The sequence below is a fragment of the Chelon labrosus genome, assembly GCF_963514085.1.
Source record: "Chelon labrosus genome assembly, chromosome: 16".
Taxonomy (NCBI): domain Eukaryota; kingdom Metazoa; phylum Chordata; class Actinopteri; order Mugiliformes; family Mugilidae; genus Chelon; species Chelon labrosus.
This window is the reverse complement of record NC_140349.1, coordinates 10922195-10948553: the sequence shown is the minus strand read 5'-3', so window position 1 is coordinate 10948553 and position 26359 is coordinate 10922195. Positions and strand designations below refer to the sequence as shown.

The 26359-nt window shown below is 41.9% G+C and overlaps 1 protein-coding gene across 2 annotated transcripts in view; it reads left to right on the top strand.

The window, feature by feature from the left end:
• Positions 1-3208: 3208 nt before the first annotated feature.
• The window catches only part of slc45a4a (solute carrier family 45 member 4a), a 52869-nt gene continuing 29718 nt past the window's right edge, over positions 3209-26359 (top strand). The window contains exons 1-3 of one of the 2 annotated variants that reach the window (XM_084562923.1): positions 3209-3379; positions 4562-4643; positions 22581-23935. In XM_084562923.1, the coding sequence (XP_084419049.1) occupies positions 23611-23935 (325 nt within the window). In that variant the 5' untranslated portion in view covers positions 3209-3379; positions 4562-4643; positions 22581-23610. Of the gene's footprint in view, positions 3380-4561; positions 4644-6376; positions 6544-22580; positions 23936-26359 lie in introns of those variants that run through there. The other variant, XM_084562924.1, reaches the window with a different exon arrangement.

Genomic DNA, 26359 nt, shown 5'->3' with positions numbered 1-26359 from the left:
TATCCCAGCTGTCATTGGCTGAGAGGCGGGGTACACCCTGGACAGGTCCAGGGTCCAGGATACTCAATCAGTTTTCTACTTGAAAAACTGATCAAGTAGCCAGTTGTTTTTTCTGACTTAATAACAGTTTAAATCTAACTCCTGGTTCCCTGCTCCCTGCAGGGTGGGAGACATAACGAAGCAGCTAGAACATCCTTGAGCAAAACACTGAATCCCTGCAGAGCCGCTTCTCCACGACTGACTTCCCTGTGGAGTTGAGCAAGGTGTTTTGACACCAAGGCCTCAGTGAAAAAAAGTCCCTCCTAGTGCTAAGAATGTAGAGTGTGTGGACTTGTGTACATTCCTGCGTGTGTCTGAACGCTGGACATTGTTTTGCTGCATAAAGACGCTAATCTCTCACCGTGCAGGTTGACTGATACCTCAGAGTAAACAGCGTATTCATTGGGAACTATATCCAGACGTGGATTAATACACAAGTATTTACAGCAGTGGTGTGATGTACTTCATGGTAAAAAAAAGAAACACAGTCTCCTTAGTAGGATTATCTTGTTTCAGGTTTAGTTTTTATTTCATGGGCTCTCCAGACTTCTAAGCAATAACTGCGATAAATACAAGTCCATCTGAGTTTGAAGGGCACATTCCCTACGACAACACTTTCTCCTGCTGAGGTGTGACAAATGTGAATAGATTCATTGCTGACAACCAAATATGTCATCATACTGGTTTTAAGAGACTGGAATTTAAAAAAAAAAAAAAAAAAGAAGAAGCACACCAGCTGCTCCAGGGTAAAACAAATGACACCATTAATTTACGACACGTAATATTGTTAGAGTTGCGCTTCTGGTAAAGCCTGTTATGAGTCAGTCATGTTATGGTGTGGGACATCAGTCGGTGTCAGGTCCTTCTCAGACGAGGCTTCAGAAGCTAAATGATGTAATCTGTATGGATTTTCATACACAGCGAGAGGCAGGAAATCCAGCATCTCACTTTAAAAGCTTTAAAAGGTTTAAAGCTTTTAAAGGTTTTGTCACATTTTGAGCCGTGTGCCGTGTGGTTTGGTTTAGATGTCATGACATCACACGGTGCTACATAAGCAAAAACCGTCGAGCATACATGGGTCGCGAGACATGACCAAACTTGAACTCGGAGAGATCAGGTCAGATGTGTTTTCACCCTTTAAGGCAAATAACCTGCCTGTAAAAACACCTATAGACTCAGCACCCTGTGTATAGGTTCATAACACCTGTCACAACTTCAAGTACAGGTCTGTCGACACAACAACAAGTTAATCGCCAGCTGAACCAGTCGTTCCTCAGATTCCTTTGTGTAATTATTACAAAGTAATACAATTATATCTAGTAATGTTCTCTTTATCTGTGCCTTTGATGAGGAGCTGATGACTGACTGTGCAGCTGAAATGATTCACGCCTGAATTGTTATTATTAGCAAACAATTTTCAGTGATAAAAGGGAGATTCCCTTGGAAAAAAACTGTTTTAGTAGCTTTTATCATTTGATTATTAGGTGTTGAACTGAGTGGGACCAGCTGCTATTTGGCAATAAGGTCTGCAAGTGACATTACTGTGTCTACAGCATTATATTGTGATACTAAGGCCCTTTGTTGAAGAGCATCTAATTAAAGACTGTATTATTTTGGTTGATGCTGTGCTTACGAATGTGGCATAGCCAACTATTTCTATCTAAAACATACAAAATGCACAGTGAGAGTAAGAAAAATGGCAATGTAGGTCCTCTGCAGAGATTGAATCTGGCCCTGTATTGATTCAGTCTCAGCCAAAGGTGAATAAATAGAGGTTAAAGAAATTATGTGAGATCACGTGACAACTAAAAAATTAGTTGTTGGCCCCATCGCTCATCATGCACACCAGTCTCAACAATTCTTCCTTGAAAGCGTCTGAATATGTACTAGTGATCCCAGTTGTCTCTGCTGTAAACAAAGCATCCTTAGGTTTTTGACACTTGCTCAGACAGAAATGGACACAACAACAACAAGAACAAAAAAACATGTCAAACACGTTGCTGATAAAAAAAAATTGTTGATTTCAGCTTTAAAATTTTCCCAATTTTTTTCTCTGACTTAACAAAAAAATGTACTTAATATAACAAAAAAATGCGCAACTTTATTTTTATTTTTTGCTACTACATCACAAATGGCTCGTTATATTTAATATTTTTGCAAATTAATCAAATTATGTAGACTCAAACATAGGGCTTTCGGGGTCTCTTGAGGTCCAGGGCCATCTTCAATGATCCAGTTGTGGTGTTGCGTAAAGCAGTGGTTTTCAAAGTGGGGGCCGCGGCCCCCTAGGGGGGCCTCAGACAATTGGAAGGAAGATAAGAAAAAAAAATAGAAAAATTAAAAAAACATAATCGAATTATTTTTAACCATTATTACAAAATATAATCGAATTATTTTTAAATCATTATCATAAAACATAGTTATTAATAATATATCATATCTAAATGTTATTTGCCATGCTCATCCTTCTGAATCCCTGCCAGTCAAAACATTGTTCATGACCTCGTAATCTGTGTAGACCTGGCGGTTTTCACCAATTATCAAGCTGCTTTGCTCCTCAAGCTAGCATGTAGCTAGCATGTAGCTAGCACAAAATGAACAGGTTTTTGACAAGAAAGAGACCGAAGGAACAGACCAACAGCCCTGTCGTGGAGGACACTGCTGCAAAAAAAAAACTAAGAACTCCTGGCCAACTAAAATCAGGAAATATGAGGCAACACTTATGCTAAACAAATGTAATAGTTATTGAATAGTGAATAAAAGTAAGAAAAAACTTGACGTTTCTGTACATATTTTGTAGCATTGTCTGTAGGTTTGCAAAGGGGGTCCCCGGCCAGAAGCTAATGCTGTTTGGGGGGCCTTGGCATGGAAAAGTTTGGGAACCCCTGGCGTAAAGTAAATGTTTTCCATTAAATACATGAAATTAAAGGCAGAAATATCTAATAATCTTAATCTGAAAAGTATCTCAAGGCTAAAACAGCTGCCTGATAAACGTATGTGAAGTATAAAGCACTCAAGTGCAGTGCAGCGTTTTTATTTATTTTTTTATTTTTTTTGGTTGGCATTCCCCTTTAAATATTCAGCCTGCTTCTTTGTATACCACCGCCACGACCACGCCCCTTTATGCAGATCAGTCGTGACGTCGGCGGAAGTCGGGGCTACGTCTCTTCGTCCGACAGATATTCCTTTAAAGGCGTATTTAAAGCCCTGGCTTCAGTTGCAGGAGCAGCCGACAACAACCTATGCAACAAAAGCTGCTGCTGCTGCTGCAGAGACGAGAGACTGTCCGACCGCTCAGCGGACACATACACGGAGCCAGCGGCTGACACGACCCGGGGAGGTGAGCGCGGTGCCCGGGGAAAGCGCCAGCGACGGAGCGGGGATATTAAAACCTTTAGTAGCCGCTTGTTTAGTCGGCTCCGGCAGGCGGAATTCACAGCATCTCAGGTTGCTGCTGCAGAGGAGGTGGAGGAGGATGAGGGGAAGGAGGGGGAGGAAGAAGAAGAAGAGGAGGAGGGGGAGAAATTTACAGTAGTTTCTGTGGGCCCGTGTCAAAAACAAAAAGAGAGGGCAGGCTGGAGGTGCAGACACAGGGGGCTAGGTCAGGTTGCATAATTGGGTTGCGCTAATTATAAAAGTGTGTATAATTAGGCTTGGTGGTGTGGAGAGCAGGTAAGGAGGATTTAAGAAAAGAAGAAGCAGCTTGAACGTTGAAGAATAGTCTTAATTTCCTTCATCACCTCTTGTGTTCGCGATAAACCAGGAAGAAGGAGTTTCACTGTGGTGTGTAAAAGAAACAACAACAACAACAACAACACACTGTGTGTTTTGGATGGGAGGGCTAAACCATGCAAAAAATAAAGAGGAGTGTCCTGCTGTGGGTTATTTGCTGGTCTGTTTGAATTGTCATCACTTGAAATATATTATATAGATATATATATATATATAAAAAAAAAAGATTACAAATTGCAAAATGAGTCAGCAGGCATTTTCTACAGCGATTAGTCATTAAAAGTTGTTTCTTGAGCAAAAGGATGCAAAAATATTTGGTCCTAGCCTCCTGTTTTTGTGTTTTCCGTGAGGGTAAGTGATATCTTAGAGGGTTTCTTACAGAAAACAAGCATCATGCCAGGTTTGGGAATAGTTTCTGGGGTTGTTTTAGGCACTTTATCACGATACTTAAATCATCCTCTTCCTCCACTGCTGTCAGGACTTTTATTTACCTCAAGTGGCTCCATGAATGTGATATTATATACTAGATTTCGAGAATATTTATGCACGATTCTGCACATATGTTTGCCGTTTTGTGTGTAAACATCTAAATGCTGCATGCACGAAGAGTGACAAGAGGATATAAGAGGATATCCGCGAAAAATTGCTCTGTTGGCAGCTGATTTATTTTAGTGTTTGTGTGCGTGAATCCTCGCTGCCATGCGGGGGTCCTGTATTGATTTAACGTACGGTCTGAGCTGACATACTGTGTTTCTGACTGTGCCTGATATGTTGTTCTGTGCCCGTTCAGGTACGACTGCAGGGCTTAAAATTGTACCCTGGACCAAACGTCGACGTCTCAACGACATTTATGACGCTTTCAAGGCCTTTTGGTGAGTCACGCACTGCCTCAAACACACGCACGCACATTCAGAAAGGCAGAAGCAAACCTCTCCTTTTATCCACTCTTATTTTAAAGTCATCTTTGTTTGTGCTGCTCCTCTGTTAGATCTAGTTAAAAAAAAAATCATAACAAAGATCCCAAAGAGAGTCATAAATAGCCAACAGATGCTGTCCCTTTGTGGTGTTTCATGTCTGATGTGTTTTTATTCTGCTGAAAACCACAAAGAGAACAATTCTGAATAGATGCACAGTACGAGGCTTCAGCATGACGTGATCGTGGTCCTGGTTTGGATGGACCTAACCAGACCGGCACTGACACTGTGACACACGCACGCTCACGCGATGCACACTCCTTCCTTAAAAATCTGTCATGATCTAGTTTTCGATGCAGCTTAGGTTTCGGTTTGCATGCTGACGACGGCCGGTTGAGCTGAAGTGAAAGCAATCGACTTCCTCTTGATGAAATGTTTGCTGACTAGCTCACTGGTGCTGTGTCAGCGCCCGGTTATTACCCACACACGCACAAATGTGGCCAGACACAACAGGCCACGCGCAGCCAGTCACATGAACTCACGCACGCTTTATGCGCATAAACATACATTTGCTCAGATGTTATGCAAACTGCGCAAACACCTCCTACATTCACACTGGAAGACTTTTATCAGCCGCACACAAATATTTGGTTCTTTGTAAGCATAATAAAGATAGTGTCTCCCTTCTGTCCCAAGTTATAACTCGGATCATAAGTCTCTTGGTCAAACTGTTCAGCGAAACACACATGGATGCACGAGATTGAGTTTTTGTGCATAATCTTAATGTCCAAAGTGTGTTTTTTTTTTCTTGACTTTAGGTCCAAGCATACAAAAAAACATAAAAAAAATATTTCTAACTGACTTTGACATGATCTCTGCTGCTGTTGAATACCGTGATAAGGGCCAGCACGCAGTACGCTCGCTATGACTCCACATCTGTTTGTTTAATGGTTTCCACACCACATGAAGAAGGTTTTCTCTGGGAACGGACTCATCTTGCGGGTTTCTCAAAAACAAGGAGGTGTCCCACGGTTTTGGGAGAATTATTTTTTTAGTTCTTATCTTTGTTTTTAGTCCTCGTTGTCCCTACTTGTTTTTGACCGCCAGAGCCGCCCAATCATACCTGAATTCAGCCGCTAGGTTCCTGAAGGCAAATGTTGCGCACAGAGTAGACATGGAGCCATGCTTAAATCTGTCGAATGATTTTAAAATCTCAAAATTGATCGATGACTGTGGAGAGAAAACGTAGAATTGTGCCTTTCACACTAAAAAACTAATCAGATAATAAATAATCAGAGGACTTATTTTTGCTAAATTCGACTTCCTCTCTTACCAGCTCTGATTTTCTCTGTCCACCACAAACACAGAACGCACACAAAAAAAACAAAAAAAACAGCAGACCCGGCTTTGTATCCTGAGCCCTGATCCTGTGTGTAGATAACCCACTTCCGACTGGGTGTGAGTTTTTTGTACACAAACCTGAGAGGAGAGGGGAAAAAGAAAGGAGCCAGCTAGTTTGTTTTCCCACCTATGATCAGAGAGCGAGGCTGTGTATTTATGCTTGTGTGTCTGTCATCTCACTACATCAGTGCCATCAATAGCCCCCTCTTATCTCTACCAGATCTTGCGCGCGCACGCACACACTTGTATACACGCGCTGATCGCGGGCTATAAATGCTGTTGCGTTGTTCAGAGTCACAGCAGTCAACAGCTGAAGAAGACGAGACAACTTGCACTTGCTCCTCGTCTGTTAACATATTTTGGATTTTTTTTTTTTTTTACCAAACCGGAAAAATCTAAATGTGATTACAGATCTGGCACGGCCTTCCTTCGCTCTGGTGCAGTGTTTACTTTCCAGGTGGGTGAAAAGTTGCTGAACTTTCTTCAGCGATCAAGAGAAAGTGAGTGATTTGCTGGCTGTCCAGTAGAGCTGTGTTGAAGCTGTATTTTGTGTGGAGGCTATCCTGAACGTTGCATGCATTGCTGGTTGATTGTCTGGTGTTGGATATATATATATATATCAATACCAGATCAAATGGTAGAACTGTATTTAGTCTCTGCTTTGAATTAGAGGACACCCACTTTGTTTACTTGTCCCACTGTCACATCTCATCCTCTCTGTCTTGTCTGCCGTTTTTTTCTTTCCTTTCTTCTTTTCCACCCACTTGTTTGTGTCTTTGTCCCTTATTTGTGTCCATATTTATAGAGTCTGAGCTTTGATCTTGTGCCTGACAGCGCCTTAAATTCTACGTTCTCATTACTTAATGTCACGATCATGCACTGATGAATTACATTTTTGTTGCCACAAGTTCATTTTTCATTCCTGATCTTGGAAGCTGAAAGAAACCCCTAGACACAGGGCGTGTTTGAACCATAGTTGGAAAGTCCCACAACCAAGAGTTATTTTGTTGTAAATAAATTCAACTTCATGGCACTTGTCGTCCCTCTTACAGGCGGTTTAGACTCCTGTGCTAAGTTGACCTCCCCAGAAATCTAACTATGGGCTGCGGCGTCGCATACCCCGAGATCTGTGATTGTTCTGCTTGGTGGTCGCGTGTTTTCGCCTAACTATTTTCGGCTGCTTCTCCAGCTCCGCAATTTTCAAATCGATTGTTTTGGATCAATAAAGATGGAACACATCGAGAAAAGGGTAACTGAGGAGGTTTGGAGATGCAAACATTTGTATGACTCGTCTTCATTTTGTCCAAAGTTTCAGTCACCATTGCTGAAAGTGAAGCAGGAAGTAGAAACAAAAATTAACCTGACGGGCAAAAAACACACAGTGCTGACTAGAGTTTGGGTGGCGTTTTTACAGAGCGAGCCAGACTGAGAAGCGCACAAGCATAAATGGCTCACGCCGGCGCTGGCGTAAGTTGTCCCACAGTACTCTAAAGGAGCCTTTACTCTTCGGTCCACCACTGCATAAAGCCTGCCCAAAATATCGGGCAGATCACTGATGGAGCATAATCCATTCCTAACAAACCGTTTGTAGGCAGGGGAAGTTTGTGGTGGCTACCAGGCTACTTTTTCGTAGATCCTCTTCAGAAATTGGATTTGTGACATTTGCAGATTAAGATCATGTGACAGGATCGAAAGCAGCAGTGTAGCCGTTAAATGGGCCGTGTTGTTTTGCCAGGGGTTAAGAGGCATTTCAAAGATTTAGGTGAAAAACTTGTACAAGAGCAAGAAGATCGTCAGCTTGAAGTGAGAGAGAAAAATGTGGTAGCGCTGGATAAACAGGCTTTAGTATTTTCTATTCTATTTGACCACTTTCGCCAGTGTTGCCTCCCGTCGCCCCCCTCTTATGTCATATTAAAAAATCCATTGCCATCTTTTTATTTCTCACAGTTACTTTTACTGTTAAAGGTCACCTGTGGTCACAGAGTGCTTCTTGAAAACATCAGGCATGTGTTAGAGGTTTACACCTTCTTGCACCTTTAGCCAAAGCTCTCAGAGCAGAACAATGAGCTGGCATTTGATTTAATATTTTGTTCAGCGTTTTCCTGTTTTTTTTTTTTTGTTTTTTTTTTTTTTTCTTGAGGTGTGAAATCCTGTTTAGAAATCTGTTCATAATCACATGTGAGGAATGTTGTTCTCCTCCAAAATGCAAAGCCAGTCAGGTCGACAAAGCAAGCACCAGCATGAACCAAATCTAATTCAGCTTATCATTAAAACCTTTAGTGAGCTTTTTGCTCTTCGCTGTTTTTAACTAAAAATGGACAAAAAGTCACGGTGAAGGTCAGATTTTTCCTCTGGCCCAGGCCAAGTCTGAACTCTGATAACACGAATAACTTGAACAAATCTGGCCGCTCCACGCTTGTAGCTGTTTAGGCTCTGCAGCCTAAGGTTGCTCCACCAGTGAGATGTGTACTGCTGCTAAGATGCATCTGAATTTAAAAGTTTTTCCAAAGTCATCCTTGGGATGTATTTTTTTTCCCCCCCCAGTCACTTAGTCATCCTGAGCAGAAAACGATGCCAGGGCCAAATTATTCCCCACTTTTCAATTAAATTACCAGAAACCTGATGGGATGCCAGAAGTGGATGGCAGAAAGTCAGTTCTTGGCTGCCTTTAGGTCTTGGTGGGTGAAGCATGCACCACACCCGCTTCTCACGCTCTTATCTCTCTGCTGTTTGCTGCGTCACATCTAAAGTTTGCCTTTAGACGTTGGAGCGCAGCATGGGAGATATAGGAAACTGTATTTGTCATCTGGCAGTGAGAATAACCAGCACGGGAGTTAATATGAAAGGCATTTCGCTTTGTTTTGTCTGGAGTTCTTTAATTTCTACATCGGGCATATTTAATATATTCTGTCACAGTGTATCAATGTTGCGCAATCATATGAAATCCTAATATCTTATTATTGGGTAACATGATTTATGGAAAATAAAGTGAAAGACTGTTAATGAATAAAATAAAGCTGGCATATATGTATATTTGATGAGTTTTTGCCTAAACAAAAAGTGAATCGATTCATTGATTATACGACAGCGGGCTAATTGTGGGACTGCTGCATCCGAAAGGGGCAGCACACATTTGAAGTAGTCGGGTATCCTTGGTGAGGAGAGAGGATGACTGGCTGTCTGCCAGTAATGTCATTAACAGTGTTGGTAACAGTGCACTCAAAGTAATTGAAGCACAAGACACTTGACTCATTTTTGAGCTGATTTAGCTGCAACGGAAGAAGACAAGTTTCAACATGAGATCCTTTTTAAATGATTTTAAAGGTGGTTTACAACAGAAACTGAAAGATTTTCTGACAATACACACACTAATGCTGCGGAAATCTGTCACAAGCAGTGTGAGCTAGTGTGCATGTTAGCGTGCCATTGTCACTGCATTTTGGGTGTGTTCACAACAGTGCTTAAAGCTGCAGACTTGTGACTGGATGATTAATACCAGGTCTGAACATCCGAAGCGTTTGATCATTTTTCTCATAGTTTCTGTTTGTGTTTTTACCCGTGTGGTTGCATCAGTTCTTACTGCCGCGTTCCAAAAGTCTTAATATACCCATCCACGTCACTTGAAATCTTTCCGGATTAATGCACCTCCAAGTAGTAAAGTCAGGTCTGCATGTTTTTAATTGGTAATTTGATATGTTTGTGAAACTGTCCTGAGTAATAGATATTTACTTTTAGTCTTGTTTTTGGTAAACTCAAGTCATGACTCTGACTCACCGCAGCCTGCATCGTGCCAACGCTGGCCGTGGCGTCATGTTTTCCACTCTGAAGCTGAAAATATTATTGGAATGATGTTGTAAACTCTTAGCGGAGACTCTTTTGTACATGTTGTGCCACATTCTTACACTTTTGCCGTGAATCATTTTAGATTTATTCATTGTTGCTATAAGATTTGCTAGTTACCGGCACGACATCGTCCCAAAATCCTTGCTAATTGTCTATTTATGGGATTCTGCAGCATGTAGCTCACTCTGTAGACTGTTGTAGTAATGAGCATAAAGGAAGCTGCTTTTTTTCCATATTTAATATAAATTTGCTTTTTGTGTAATAACGCTGCATAGAGAAGATGATTTATTCCAGTCTGATAAAACCAACGCAAATAGTTTGTTTTTAGTCTGTTGTAGATGATTCCTTACATTGTCTACTAGAAATTACCTGAAATGATCATATTCGGCTTGATTGATTAGTTCAGCATTTACACATATACTCCAGCTGTTGTGTAGCTTATGTGTCCCTTCTTTGTGTTAACAGTCTCCTTTACAGTGACTTTGACTGGCCTTCCAAGACAGCGATCATTTTACAGGCTCTCTCCGTGTTTACATTCAGCAACTGCTTCTTCACCTTGCAATAACAAAGGCCACACTCCCCTCGGGAGACTACACTGTCCTGATGGACCCCCTTGCGTCAGAAGCCCTTGAGGCCGAGGTAGCGGATGACTGCACAAAAAGCTATGACAGTGCTGAAACCGAAACCATTTAACGGTTCTCCGTCTACGTAAGGCCACAAACTTTGTTTGGGTTTGTTTTTTGGCAAGCGCTGCAGGTTATGGTTTGACATCTAAAAGCTGTAGCGACCTTTGAATGATAGGCCTCGCAAGAGTGGCTGGAGCTGTTGGCGGGTCAGTGCTAAATAGTGCAGTTTGTTTCTCTTTTTTGTTTAATGTTATCAAAGTTTCAACAAACTGTTGACACCATGAGATCCTTGCTAAAACACCTGTGACGCACTGGTTTCGTGGAGTTGGATTTCATGCTCTCACGTTTTTTTTCAGCATTGCACAGAGCCAGTTGCCACACATCGACCAACGTATTACCAATCTTCAGACAGGCTGTTTATGTGTTGCATGCAGACAGTGTTTGCGAGTTTGGTGAGGTGGTTGGACAGAGTTTGGTTTGTGTGCAGCCCCAGTTAAATTTGTACCATGTGCCAATTCTCATTCCTGTCTGACGAAGAAAGAAACAAGTGAGGAGAAGAGCAGAAATAAGGGAAAAAATATTAATTTTTCTGACTCATCATTACATCGTAGATTTTTTTTGCTTTTTTTAATTGCAGTAATTACAGAGAACAGTGCCAAGCTTTAGCTATTCTGCACCAGAAAGTTAATCCCAAATGCCACCACTGAAGATTTATCATATTGTTTTTGCTGTGGGTACATATTGTTCTCACTATAATTAACATGTATTTGCCAAGGTTGCATTTTGCTTTTGACTAACTAAACCAGAACCTGTCTATAAGAGAAATATGTAGGTCAAGCAGTTTGGTTTCTTCAGTTGTTCTTTATCAGCATCAAGCATGTGTGTTGTTATGAGAAGGGAGTGTGTGTCAGCTGTGCAGTGGAATATTCCATCGCATGAGTGGGTGGGGTCAAAATGTACCATCTTGTGCTCATGTACGATCCTGAACAGGTCCGTGCAGGCACTTGTCACTCATTTGGCTTGCTGTCAAACTGGCTGATGTAAAGTTAACAATGCTGATTACAGGACAAAAACATTCGCGTCGAGCTGAGGGATGTTCTGACTGAGGCTTGTCTCGACTTAAGAGGCATCTTTGTGGTTGCGTTTTCGTCGAACATCTGCAAGAATCAAAACTGTATCGCGGTCACATTGATGGCTAGAAAAAAATAGATGCACGCGAACAAACAGGACATACATATGGGGGATATATTTAATCTCCTTGCACACAACTTTTTAAATCTTCTGTTTGGCTTGCAGCTCCTTTGTGGGTAAAAACCTCAAGGGGCTGTAAGGAGGGGGAGACCAAATGCACACGCGCAGTCTCTCCGGGTCAGAAAGACAGGATGCAGGTGGGGGCTGGCTGTAATGTGATGTTGCATAGGGGGTACTGTATTCAGAAGGGGCACAGACGGGGGTTTTAGGTGGTGAAAAACATTGGTGTGTGTGTGTGGTGAGTGTGACACAAGAGTAGCGTGACTCTGGAGCAGAAGTAGGCCAAGGCTGCTGTCAGCAGCTTGTCAAAACCTCAGTGTGGCCAGCCACAAACATTCAGATGGTGCAGGAGTTAAAACATCTCTTTATATCAGGGATCTTTGAAAGACCTTTGTTATACATGCTCGCAGAAAACAAGAAGTTTACGGGTCAGCATATTACATAAAAAAATGGCTCTGTATTTATGAGGCACAACGTTGACAGCTACTGTCTAGACGGGCTTATATCAACAGGCCTTGCAGATTAAAATAACAGTGAGTGTGTTTGTGTGTGTGGCCTCAGTATCCACAAACAGTCTGCTCAGTCTGCTGTTGCTTACAGGCCAGTAATAATGTATTACAAATAATAAACAGTGTTGTTGTTGTTGTGCATGAAGCTGCAGGCTCATTCAGGATGTCTGAGGAGAGGGTGTGAGTACTAGTTTTACTTTACCATTTACATTAGCCTTTGGAAATACGGTGATAAAAGTGGCCAACTAGTAAAAGAAGCGAATGGATTGAGGAAAAGCTAAAGATCAGTTGTTTTTGCATATGTAGCTAGCTGTTTTTTGCTAACTGCTCTGGGTTTAAACTGATTACATTTTGTATGTGGGCCAGCCACAGTGCTAACTAGCCAGCCTATTAGCTAACAGGGCTAAAAATAAACATTAGGTTGACTGAGCTATTACTGGCTGCTAAGCTAGCTGACACAACACAGCATAGAGTGGCTACTCTCATCATTGCCAATGTCATTTGTTGTGTGTTTCTCGAAAATGTTTGCTAGCAGCTCTTCTGAAATAGACATGAGCTCCATTTTGGACCAGTAATGCTAAATATTGCCGGAGCTTTTGGTTGATTCTTTTAAACAGCATTATTCCACTGGGGGAAAACATAAAAAAAAATACCTTTATTTTACTTAAAAGAGAAATCTTAAGGACACAATGCTACATAAGCTAGGTCATGTTTAACATGATGTAAAGCAAATGAGGATCCTGTAGTGCTAATATTGACACAGCTGAGGTGGAGAATTTTTATTAAAATGTGGTACTGTTTTTATGTTAATGTTTGCTGGGCAACAAAAAACAGGCTATACAAGACTTGGCGAACAAAGCTGTCATTGTTGTATAAGAAGCTAGCATCGCCATTAGCTAACGGTGGCTAATGCATCCAATGTTGCGTTCACACGATGTTGGAAGAATGGGAATGATTTTATTACTGTTATTCCATCTAAAGCATTAATGCATCATGTCTAAATGTTTTTTTATATATATGCACCAACTGTTATTTAACTGTGCAGAGGAGTTTTATTCAAACTTGTGCTTTCATAAATTGGCTTATCTTCTTCCAAGCTCAAATAAAATGTGTCATATGCAGATACAGATTATGTTATCAGTGTTCGGTTGTGGTCGAAAAGCTGCAAAGTTGCTGTATCGTGCTTGGTGTATTTTCTAATTTAGTGATGTTATTTTCTTTTAAAGATGACTTGTGTCCCACACATTTATATCTTTGGACGATGGACTCAGATAGGTACTTCAGTGGCCTTTAATCAACATAACATCATATTTTATGTTCATGTGAATAAAAAGGGTCTAGTCCAGTACAAAGTCGCAAAAGTACTGTGCTTCTACCACACAGCTCAGAGCAGTGGATAATATTTGGTGATTTAATGACTGGTTAAAATAGTAGTGGACATGCAGTACTTTCCTGAAAGCCTCTGCAGTTAAAGAAGTCTTGGGTCAGTCCGGCAGCTTTTGTTAGCGGCAGGTTTTGTTAGTGTAACTCATTTAACTTGAAGAACCTGTCAGCAGAGCGGCTGGTACATTGATCTTGACAGAACTCGCGCTCCTGTCTCCTCCTCCTGTCATGACATTGTGATGATGGCCAAAGGTTAAAGTGAGTGAAGACATTTAGCCTCTATTTTGAGACGAGGCATCTGTGAGGTGCAGGTGAAGCTCAGATTGGAGATTAATTTAGAGCCGCTAGGACGTCAAGAGGATAAACCAAGTCAGCAGGAGGCTCTCATAAGTGTTATCTTATGCGTGTGTGTTCCAGTGCTCAGCACTTGTGAACAGCACTTTTATTACGTCAGTTTCATACCAGCCACTATAGTCATATAAGCCCTGCATTATGAGTAGGGGATTTGTCATTGACGCTATTGCACGTTGATACACATGTGCCCCCCCGTGCTCTCTGCACTGCAGCAGTACTGCACCATAAGGCACACATGCAGTCTCTGTTTACCTCTCTCAACCTCCCTCTCTCTCTCTCTCTCTCTCTCTCCCTCTCTCTCTCTCTCTCTCTCTCTCTGACTCTCTTATCCCTGCCATCTGCTTCCTAAAGCTGGGAATATGACTATATTTCGTCAAAATATTATCAGCTGCCTGGGAATGTAGAGGTGTGTGTGCATGTATAGCTTTGCAAAGAAGCAGCCTGTGTGTTTACATGTTTCCATTGTGGGATGTGGATATCTCATACTGTGCTCTGTGCAGACAGAAACGTCTGCCTGTGTCCTCCTTATGTACTCTGTTTGTGTCGTCGTGCATTATGCGTATATGACCCAAGACTGAAGAGCCTCTGTACTCCAGTCACACTGTCTTGGTAAAAGACAGAAGAAGACTAGACATCTGCTGTTGACAATTTAGCTGCATAGCGTAACATACACGCCAATTCTGCCGTCAACAAGGGTGTTTTTCTGTTGTCCAAAAACTGTCCAGTTAAAGGCCCTTACCTATATACATTTTATTTGACTTCATTTATTAATTGCATACACATACAAAGACCATATATGTACTGTGTGTATGTGTGTGTGGGGGGGGGGTTTCATTTACTCATATAACAGCAAGTACAGATAACAGAAATACAACAGATGTGACGGTCGAGGTAAAAAATGAAAGGCTTAAGACAAAAGGAAATAAAGAGGATTTATTTGAACTATAAATAAAATGACAATAAAAATCACAGATTAATCACAACCAGTATAAACATACAGTAAGTGCATAAGGATATACAGATATATATACACCGATCAGCCACAACATTATAACCACTGACAGGAGAAGTGAATAACATTGACTACCTTTTGACAATACAATGTTCTGCTGGGAAACTTTTGGACCTGGCATTCGTGTGGATCTTACTTAGACATGTAGCACCCACCTAGACCAGACCAGGCACCCCCACCCCATAGCAATGACACTCCTTGGTGGCAGCAGCCATCCCCAGCAGGATGCAGCCTGATACAGACACAAAAACAGCTCAAAAAAACTTGAAAAACAGCACGAGGTGTTGACCTGGCCTCCAAATTCACTAGATCCCAAACTGATCAAGTATCTGTGGGATGATCCACAGATGCCCCTCCCCTCCATAGGACCCAAAAGCCCCCACTAACAACATTGTGTTGCCAGACACCACAGGACACCCTCAGAAGGCCCACATCCATTATCTGATGAGTCACAACTGTTATGGAGGCACAAGGGAGACCTACACAATATAAGGAAGGTGGTCATAATGTTATGCCTGATTGATGTGTACCCAAAACATGTTAAGATAAGTAAAAAGAAAAAAAAGAAGTGGGAAAGACAGTAACAACTCCACAGATTACTTTATGGTCTTCGTTCTCCCTCGGATGTGAATGTGCAGTATGCACCTGATAAACGTTCTTGTTTTTCACCGTGACTGAGCCCTTAAGTACTTAAACCAAACACGTGGCTGATTTTCTTTTGTATCGTTAACAGAATTGTGTTTGTTTTTTTTAATCATTATCTTATTTCTTTGTTCATCCCAACCCTCCATCGGCCCCAGCAGTATGTGAACCTGATCCTCAGGTCTTCAGCCTTGTAATCCATATCCCTCGCTATATGGGTCAGTGCTATGTCGTTTGTGGTTGTGCTCACGTGCCTCAGTGTTGTATGACACCCAAGTCATGTCTGCATACGAGCTGACTGAATAGTCATGGGTTTTTAGAACTCAGTCAACAGTGTCCTTAGAAATAAACCTGCATTGCTCATTAATAGACGTACAAAGGTAGACATACACACACCTAGTGTTGGGCTGCGCCTGTTAAAGCTAATGTTTTCTTTGATTTAATGCTTCTAAATGTATCCGTTGGTATCTTAAATGACAGAAAATAAAGGAAAACACTCATCAGCATGTCCAACCTTTTGGTTCACTGATTATTTGACTAAGGCGCGTAAATAGTGTTTGCTTCGTTGTCTTAAAACTGTGTATGTAGAAGTTTAAAAGTTTGCATGTAGAGCTCGGTCGGTGCCGTATGAATCTCAGGCGTGAAAGGTTTGAAACCTTCCAAACAAGTAGTAGCTAGTAAGTAAGTAATAAGTTTAGCTTGACTTGAGGCTGTTTTGGCAAGTTCTTCTTTGGTTGGGCATGAAGAAAGCTTTGTGAAATGGTTAAAAGTAATCAAAGTTGACAAAGGAATGCAAAACCTCAGCGAATGGTTTCAGTGTAAAACCACTTCCTGTAGTTCTGCTCGTTGTTGACGCACTTTACAGGTCTTAATACGTTTGGTTCATAAAAAAGCAGCATCTTATCAAGTACTTTCTCTCTTTTTAAGGTCTTAGTGGCAATTAGATAAATTTCCACACAATGAAATAAAAGGCATAAAACAAAATATCTAATGGGTACGTTTTGCTTCCACACATCCGTGCATTAGTCATGCCTGCTGTATCTTGTGGTTGGTCGCTGGAGATGGGGGGAGATTACATTTTCTTGGTTTTATATAACAAAACTAGTGTTTTAAATCTACATGTCAACCTTACCTGGGTCTAGATCTTTGAATCTGTCTGCTGGTTTGACTAATGCTTAAAAAAAAGAGCAAAGCAGGATAACTCCTGGTTTGCCACGGGTGAATCTAACACCGTTGTTTAATGATTAGGGAAATCAGATCCCCTCCCCCGTGAATATTTGTTAGACTAAAGACAGACTGCCCTGCAGAAAAGACTCATAGTCTCATAGTGAGTAGCTCACATCTAATCTCACATTACCTGCATGTAAGAGAAATCGAGAGATTAGGCCTAAAGGATGAAGGGAGAAAGACAGAGCTCGATCTGACTTCTTGCTGGTGTCACAGGTAATCTGGTCCTTGGCAAAAGAATAAACACTCACTGAAATAGACCTATGTGTGCACTTGCAGAATCAAAACGCCTGTGTGTGTGTGTGTGTATGTGTGTTGATGTGTGAGATACGAGAGACGACAGACTCTTAATTTGTCTGTGACCTTGAATTTTACAGGCATCTCCTTTCCCTCCCCCCTGCTCTTGTTTTCCTCTCATGATCACATTTTATTCAGTTTTTCTTATTTTACTATTTTCACCTATTTGCTCCCTCGAGTTCTCTTGTCTTTTCCTTACTCTTCGGCTTCTTTCCTACCTTCCCTTCCCTCTGTATTTTGTTAACGTCGGCTCCCCTCGAAGCTGAGGTGTAATTCTATAGAGCTCCGGTAGCTGACGTCACCCTGCATCGCCAATCACAACACTGCCATATTGGCAGGAAAGCGCTCTTTTCATACCACTAAAACCCCTAATGTATTGTATTGTAGCTAGCTAAAGATTATGCTACCACGTGATTATGTCTCTGTTTTGGAAAAGGGGAAGGCTAGTTTTGTGTGCAGTGTGTGCTAGACAAAACAAAGTGGCTGTATAGTCGGTGGGATGTGCTAAATTGTGTTTTATTTCTTGTGTTTTAAGTATTTCACTTTACTATTAACTGTGTTCTTTCAGTTTTGCTCATGACCTTTTTTGCCCTTATTCTATCCACACCTCCATGGCCTGGTGCCTGGTGCCTGGTGCCTGGTGATGGCACACAGCTAATGTAGTTCAAACAGTATTGCCCAAACAGTTGAGACACACCCTACAAAGCAGAACACAATATGCAAATTTTAAACTGACTAGTCTAAACTGCTTTGAGTGTGGTGAGCCACTGAGGGTAATCATGCATTCTTGTCATTTTCTCAAAGTATTGAAACATGACTGAAACGTTTGTTGCTCAAACTCAAGCCACCACTACAACTTCATTTTGCACATTTTGTTCTGTAAACATTTTCCGATTTTATATAGTACGAAAATTATAACAAATGATGCAGTGGTTTTCCACGTTCTGCCTCATCAAAAACAAAACGCTTAAATGCATAAACTCCTAACTGGGACGCTGAGTGCCTTATGTCATTCCTTGGTGATCTTATATGTACAAAGGAGCTGTGCCAGGTGAGAAAAGACGGCAGTGAAGTGGAATTTCACAGTTTAAAGCTCATCCCGTGATGGTGTCTTGTTTCTTTCTCTTTTATTGTTTTCCTCGTGGATGTAGAACGTTTATGTCCACTCTGATCAGATGTCCCTCTTTTCTTCACCGACTGCTTGTTTGGCCACCGAGCCTATGACGGACCATTGACCGGTGTTGGGCCACCTGTAGGCATCTGTGGCCCTAGATGTTGCACCATGTCCTGCATCACTGGGAAGAGCTAGCCAAATTAAAGTAGAGCAACATCAACTAAAATCAACGACACAAGACAGTTGTATCACAGTTACTGAGTTATTGTGTTTAAGAAATGGTTTGGTTAAACTGGGCAGGCAGTAATCAGGCCTGGCTGTATCTGGTTCAGGTGCAACCAGTTATCGCGGCAGTTTGGTAGTTTGGATGAAGCAATGCAGCAATTCTTGCTGTAGGTCTGACATTAAACCACAAATGAGCAATTGTGGCTTCACCTCCTGTCAGTTAATAAATCAATTAAATTTAATAAGCACATGTGAAAGCCACAAAATGTAATTACTTGTGTGATCAGAAATGGTTTGAGTTTAGAGCTTCAGAGTGAGCAGTACAATTAGGACTGTAGTTTAAGTAAAGAACATGCCAAAACTGGCTCCTCTTCATTCATTTTTCCTGCCAATGTGGTGTCGACAAAAAAAAGTTACGTTATGCCCGGAGATCTATATAAGCTGAGCCCACGTCACAACGCACACAGAAACAATAGGGGAGCTGACTGGTGCTACATGTGTTTCGGACCTACAGTATAATCAGATAGCACTCTCGGCTTTGTCCACATGTGTTTTGTTGGCCTGAGAATCACAGATGAAGAGACCAGATAGTGCTGTCAGGGGAGGAGAAAGAGACACACGATGATCTTCTTAGTCTTGTTTGGTTTCTTTGACCTATCATTGTCACACGCCATGTCAATAGATCCTAATAGGTGGCTCTTTAAACTCTCCTTACAACTTTCAAGCTGGCCTCAATCTGAATGTTTCCCTGTCAGAACTGATGCCTAAATTTCTTGTCACGCTAACAGAAGTATTCAAATGGATCCGGCTCCGATTTCATCTCAGTTTTCACCGCAAGAGCTCGAGCCGTTTGGCATTTTGTTGAGTCACGCTTAGCAGGTGTCTGCACTTTAGTGTTTTGTTTACTGTATCACAAAATTGAGTCACGTTGAGCAATTGAGCAAATACTCTGTGTGTTACAATATACCTCATTTACTTAAAATGACTGTTTATTTTTTTTTGATCTGCAGCTGTTGGGGCGATTAAGTGCTTAAAGAAAACCTTTAAAATCTAAGAGACGGCTTTTATTGCAGGAATAACCCAAACTAGCATTAGCCTTCTGTATAACTGCCCCGTCTGAGAGTGAGTTGGATTTTTGAGGCAGAACAAGTTGCAAATATTTTCAGCTTAGCAGCCAACTCCCCAAGGTCGGAGCTTAAGGCCCCATCTGCTTACAAAGCGATTTGATCGTGACCCAGCACTTTCTAGCTGCCATTTGGTTGCTAGATGTTCCGAGCTCCAGTCGCCCCCATCTGGGTTCTCTCAACGCTATAAACCTGGTGGTTTTAACGTTATTTTAACCTGTCGTTGCTACATTCCATTAACGTTGTGGACTTGTCGTCACGTCCGTTTCAGTCTCATCCAGTGTGTTCGCCTTTTCACACCAGCAAGGTAAAACTTTTGAAACGGTTCCTCCATGCAACCAGATTATCATGAAGTTATTGACTCTTGGTTTAATTCGGTAGGTGATTGACTGCTAATGCTTCTGCTACACTCCCAATTTCATCATAATAAACCGAATGTCCTCTCGTTTTGGGATGTCGGTGAGCCAAGACAATTTGTAGATGTTTTTGGGGCTGTTGGAAATTCTAACCAAAGGTCCCGTCACAGTCGAGAAAATCCAATCCCAGCCTCATTACGAGTTTGTGATTTGGCACGTCTCCATTAACCGTTATGTCCCCTCTGCACTTCATATGAAAAACGCGCTTCTTACCAATACCACAATTTCGGCATCTCCACCCTTCTTACGGGATCTTCTTACCCATAGCTCATGACCCCATCACACACATTTTGAGATGCCTGGTTAACCAGATCTGAACATTTAGGTGTGGCGGTTCGCATGTTGTGACATGGTTCGGAATGGTGGCTTCGGGTGTTTTGGCGCGGCACGCTGTTATTGTGCTCATGTCTGAACCAAACTCGTAGGAAAATTAGTGTTTGTTATGTGTGCCGCCCATAAATGAGAGGGGGGCTGTTATGTAACGTGCCGCAGCGTGTGAGGTCAGGTGAGGAGGGGCCTGTGTGTTTGTGGGTGATAAAATATTCATGACCATCTTGAGTGCAACATGAATGTTAATGCGGACATGTGAGCGCTCTGAAAATGGAGTGGAGAGATGAAGAGAGGGAGGAGAGAAAGTAACGAACGGGAAACTCATCCATCTCTCTGTTTGTCTGTCTCTTCTCTGACTTCATCTTCTTCAAGCTCTTCCCTCCTTCCATCCCTGATTCCTCCCTCCGCCCACCTGTTCCTCCTCCCGCCTCCCTCCATCCCTCTCTGACATTTTTTTTCTTTCTCAATCTGTTTAAGAGGCTTGATGAGGGTCTTAGCACTGTTATGATGTGTTTGTGTGTTGTTCACGTGGCATGACTTAGTGTGTGCCGGGTGTGACGAAGCGTGCTGTCTCCATGGGTTATTATCCAGTGGGCTGCTGCTGCTGCTGCTACACAAAAAAAAAACACTTTGGAATTTAACTCTGTGGGAAATCTTTTTGAACTTCCATACGGATGCTTTCTCTCTCTTTCTCTCTCTCTCTTTCAGTGGCGCGTTATTAGCCGAAGACCTCCTTGTACTCGTCTTTTCTTCCCCACTGCACACACAAGCCCTCTGTTTGAAAAAGTTTCAGCTCATAAAACACATCGCATTCTTTCATCCTTCCCGTCCAGTTTCAAAGACTGTCCGAGTGTCTGCGAGGCTGAATCATGTGCTGCACTGTTTGAAAATGGACTCTTTTCATGGGAGAGAACACACGTGTGTGAGTGTCTTAAATAGCGGCAAAGCCTGTTTTCTAGTCTCAAACAAATCACACTCTCTGTTTTAAATTGTAGTTTCAACAATTTGCCAAAATTAGAGATGTAGTCTTTTTCCTCTCTTACGTTTATGGCATCTGGCCATGTAGTTAAATATGGTTTATGTACCCAGGCTTAGAGTTATTGGTCTTCCCTCAGTCCTGTACAATACAGGCTGTTTGCGTGACTTTCAACAAGCAGCATGTCTTCAAATTAATGATCCCATTTCAATAATCCACCGATTTTACCAATGAAATAAATAGATGGAAAAAGAAAACACGTTTTTTGTCCACGGGGAGCTGTAATAGGAGAGTTAGTCATTGTGCCTGAACAGGAAGAGTCAGCAGACATAGTGACATGAAAACACACATTCACAAAACCATGTCTGTTATGATTTTGTCTTTTCAGGCTCACTGATCTTTCTTGACCAGTTAAACCAGTTAAGTGTAAAACAAAGAAACAGTGCTGGAATTATTTTAATAGCGTTTCTGAGTCAGCTATTCTTACTTCTCCTTCTTCACGTGTCAGCTGATGCTTGACAAATCACGTGACACTTAAGTTCTGCATCCAGCACATTCATGTTGACGTCATTGATAGTATACACCGATCAGGCGTAACATTATGACCACCTTTCCAATATTGTGTAAGTCTTCCTTGTGCCTCCAAAACAGTTGTGACTCATCAGAGAATGGACATGGGCCTTCTGAGGGTGTCCTGTGGTGTCTGGTAACAGGATGTTGGTAGTGGGGGCCTTTGGGGTCCTATTGGTTGAGGGGAGGGGCCTCTGTGGCTCATCCCACAGATACTTGATCAGTTTGGGATCTAGTGAATTTGGAGGCCAGGTCAACACCTTGTGCTGTTCTTCATGTTTATTTTTTAGTTGTTCCTAAAGCGTTTTTGTGTGTGTGCCTGTGTCAGGCTGCATCCTGCTGGGGATGGCTGCTGCCATCAAGGAGTGTCATTGCTATGGGGGTAGGGGTGTCTGGTCCTTAACATGAAAGGAGAAATTAGCTATAGAGGCCAGAATAGTTGGACCATTTTTAAAAGGAGGTCTTTATAACCTCAAGTGGATATTTCAGGAACTGCAATTTGCTTCTGCTTCATTTTTCATCCCCAGTATTTGACACACTTGACATATTCCAAAGTTAAGTCGCTATAACTCACTGTCTTTCCTCTTTCCTCCAGATTAATCAGCCAATCGATGGGGATTCACAGAGGAGCTCCGCACACCGTCGCCGCCTACCCTCCTCCGCCTGCCCCCTCCCCCCGCGGCCCCCTGCTCGACCCAACCTACACCATCATCCAGCCCTCCATACTCAAAATGACTCTGAAACTCACCGAATGGTCTTCTATATGGATTTTTACTGCTTGTAATAGACAGTAAAGAAAGGAAAACAAAAAAAAAAAAGAGGGGAGAAATCCTCAATGACAAAAAAGCCATAAACACCTCTCTCACACACACACACACACACACACATACACACACTCACTTACACCTACATACACACCTACACATGAACAAACACATGCACACACACGACCACTGTCATACCAAATAAAACTGACAGAGTATTCCAGGCAGTATCTCACACACCTGACAAACATACACAAAGAAACCAACGCACAAAGACGCTCTTGGAATGTACCGCTCACTCTTCCTGTGAAATTCAACTGCTTCCTTTATTTTTCTGAGATTTTCTACAAGCATCGGGAAAGCTGATTATTTTTCCACTCTGGGAGGAAAAAGTGTTGAATTTGAAGTTGCAGTGTTTTTAGAGGACAACTTGTTCCGAGGACAACTGATTGCTATTTTTTTTTTTAGCTTTGTTTTCTTCTCTCACACAAATTTAGATCTGTGCTTGCTCAGTTCGTTTACTCCTTATAGGCCTTTTAAGTTTAACACGACCCCGTTTTAGATAAATGTTATTACCTTGCGTGCTTGGACGTGTTGCAGATTTTAGTGGTTATCGACACTCCTTAAGTTCTTGAACACTTAATAGATTTAACAACTATATAACTAGCAAGTTACAACCACTGATTACAATTTGTAGCTTGAGAAGATTGTATTGAAGTTACTTTTAGGAAGTCACTACTGCTTTTAAAGTATCTGGATTCGAGCAATTTTTGGAAGCAGGGAGGTAGCACTGTTTTTTTAAATTTATTTCGTTTGATAGCTGAGGTTTGAAGGGGGCGCGCTTCTTTTTTCATCGCGTGCATGCCCTCCAACATGCCTCCCCAGAACACAGAGGCTGACACCATGCAGGTCGGAACTCATGTGGGCGGGGCCAACGCCAAAAACTCCACTGCATCGGGTTCGGACGAGGAGAAAGCAGGAGCAGCAGGCGAGACGGATGGATTGGGAAGCGGAGGGGCAGGAGGAGGCCGAGGAGGAGGAGGAGGAGGAGAGGAGGAGGCCAGCGAAGCGTCGATTGAGGGCATACCCTTGAAGAGATGGGTGATGCACGGCGCTGTGATGTTCGGCCGAGAGTTCTGCTACGCCATGGAGACAGCGCTGGTGACACCCGTGCTGCTGCAGATAGGTGAGTAGATGTAGAATCAGCATTTGCATAAAAATGATTTACAATAAAATATAAAATAAAGACTTGCACATATCAAGACATGTCAAGGTTGACTGTCTGCTACACTGACTCTACTTAAAAGCAGCAGAGACAAAAAGGGGTTTGTGCACATTTTGTGGCAAAATGGAAAGAATTCGTGCAAGCTGTTTGTTCTAATATGTGAAACTGGAAAAAAACGAAGTCTCTTTTTTTGGTTAATGGAGTCACAAATCAGTATGTTTTTGATTAATTGAGGAATTGTTTAGCAGCACCCCCATAAAAGGTCTGAAAATTGTAGAAAGCCCGAATAAAAAACATCCTTCACCACAAGTTGAGGCTGTCTGGCCAGCATTCAGAAAGTCAAATGATACCATAATTATTGTGCAAAACATAGAAAAGCAGCACATCCTCATGTAAAGAGAAAGGATAAATCAAAGTGTATGTTTGGCTGTGGTCCTGTTTGGGTATGACAGTCACATCCTTGGTAATAAGAAGTAATATCTGTCGTGCAAAGTAGTGGTGGACATAATACAGTTTATGAGGGAACAGAGAGTCTTGCTGTCTGTCCTGACACTTTGGCATCGGGACAGACAGCAATTGGACCTTCACTGGATCGGGAGAGAGATTAGCTGGCTTTCTATCTAGACTCACAGTGCGCATACAGAGACAGACCTCCAGTACACATTTGCACCCAGCGTCATCTTTGACAGCTTTTGATAATATGCCAGTTCTGTCTGGAGTGTCCAGGAGCCTCTAGGGGACACGGGGAAAGGGTGTTAAGAGTGAAAAATAGAAGGGGCAGAAGGGGAGGAACGTGAGCGTGAGAAAGATTGAGAGAAAAGACTAAAGCGACCGCAGCCTTATTTATAATGTAAAGCAATTTCCCATGAAGGCTCCTCTCCCCCTTTTCTTGCTTCTGTTTTTCTCTCCCTCCAAATTTCTCGCCCTCTCAGTGACACAGAATGATCTCCTAGCTTACGTAACCATGGTCACCACGACTCCTGGCTGGCTCAGCTAGGATGAGCCTCCAGGCTTTGAAACACTCACTTCCAATTTTTTTTTCGTTGTGTCTGAAGGACAGTGTTGAGATCTGCCAAGTGTTTCCGACGATTGCCAAGGACTTCAGAAGCAAGTGGTTTGCTCTAAATGCATCATCTTAGATGTTAAGGCAGAAGCCTTTATCAAAATGTTGCCGTTGACCATGAAAACCAGCTGCGTCTTTTTAATCGGACATCAGGAGTTGCTGCATGTTTTTGTTCTGATCTTACCCCCGATTTTGCTGGACCTTTTTTTTAGATCAGGCTGTGTCTGAACCCCTCTAAGCAGATTTTGGAACCGCTGTGAGGTACAAGTGCCGCAGATTAGTCCACTGAAATAAATGAGACGAAGGCAGTCATAGCGGTGACTTCGGTGTCTAGCTGAGATTCGTCACCGAAGAGGAGAGCAATCCATTCATGGTGTTTGTTTCCTGTCAGGCTAATTGACTCCCTTTCACACTGACCTTTCTGCTGATCATAACTAGAGAAGGTCACCTTCCATCCAAATGAATTATAGAGTGGATTTCTCTCAATGGAGCACAAACGTTCAACAACAAAAAATCTGTAAATCTCTTTGCAAATTTGTTGAGAAAAGTTTATTTCTATTATTATAAGGTGTCCTATTAAAAGTGCTTTAACATGATAATTTATTAGTCATGAAGACGTATCCAACAACGGCAACTGGACTTTTTTTCTTCACTGGTTGGGGAGCTTGTGTCTTTGGTTCAAATCTCAGGCTGATCGGCACCATGTTTGTTGTGGAACCAGACCTTAAACCAGCAACGAGAAATGTTTCAACCGCTCAGACCACGTAATAAGCTGCAAACACAACATCTACGTGTTAACACCTTCTGAAGTTGACATACCAGACTTGTTAGCAAACTGTTACTTATGTACACATCCTGCAGACACAGAGCTAGAACCCCTAAGTCTCCTTTTAGTTCCTTCGTGGTGCTGATCAACTCCTGAGAGAAACATTCAGAAAGTGAACCAAAACAGTGCAGTTGAGACTAGTGTTGTTTTTGGCGGCCTGTTTTAATTTTAGTTTTAGTCTAGTCTTTGTGTCAAGCTGTCATTTTAGTTTTTATTAGTTTTAGTCATGTTCATACTCTTTTTAGTCTAGTCAAGTTTCAGTCAACTAAAAGTCTGAGCATTTTAGTCAGAATTATCCATGACTATTTTCGTCTAGTTTTAGTCGACGAAAACTGATGACATTTTCGTCTAGTCTTAGTCAACGAAAACTGATGACATTTAGTCTAGTTTTAGTCAATGAAAATTGTATTTTAGTTCTTTTTAGTAATGCAATTCTATTTAACCCAGTCAATATAGTATAAGTAGCCTACCTTGTTGTATAGACAAAACCAAAATG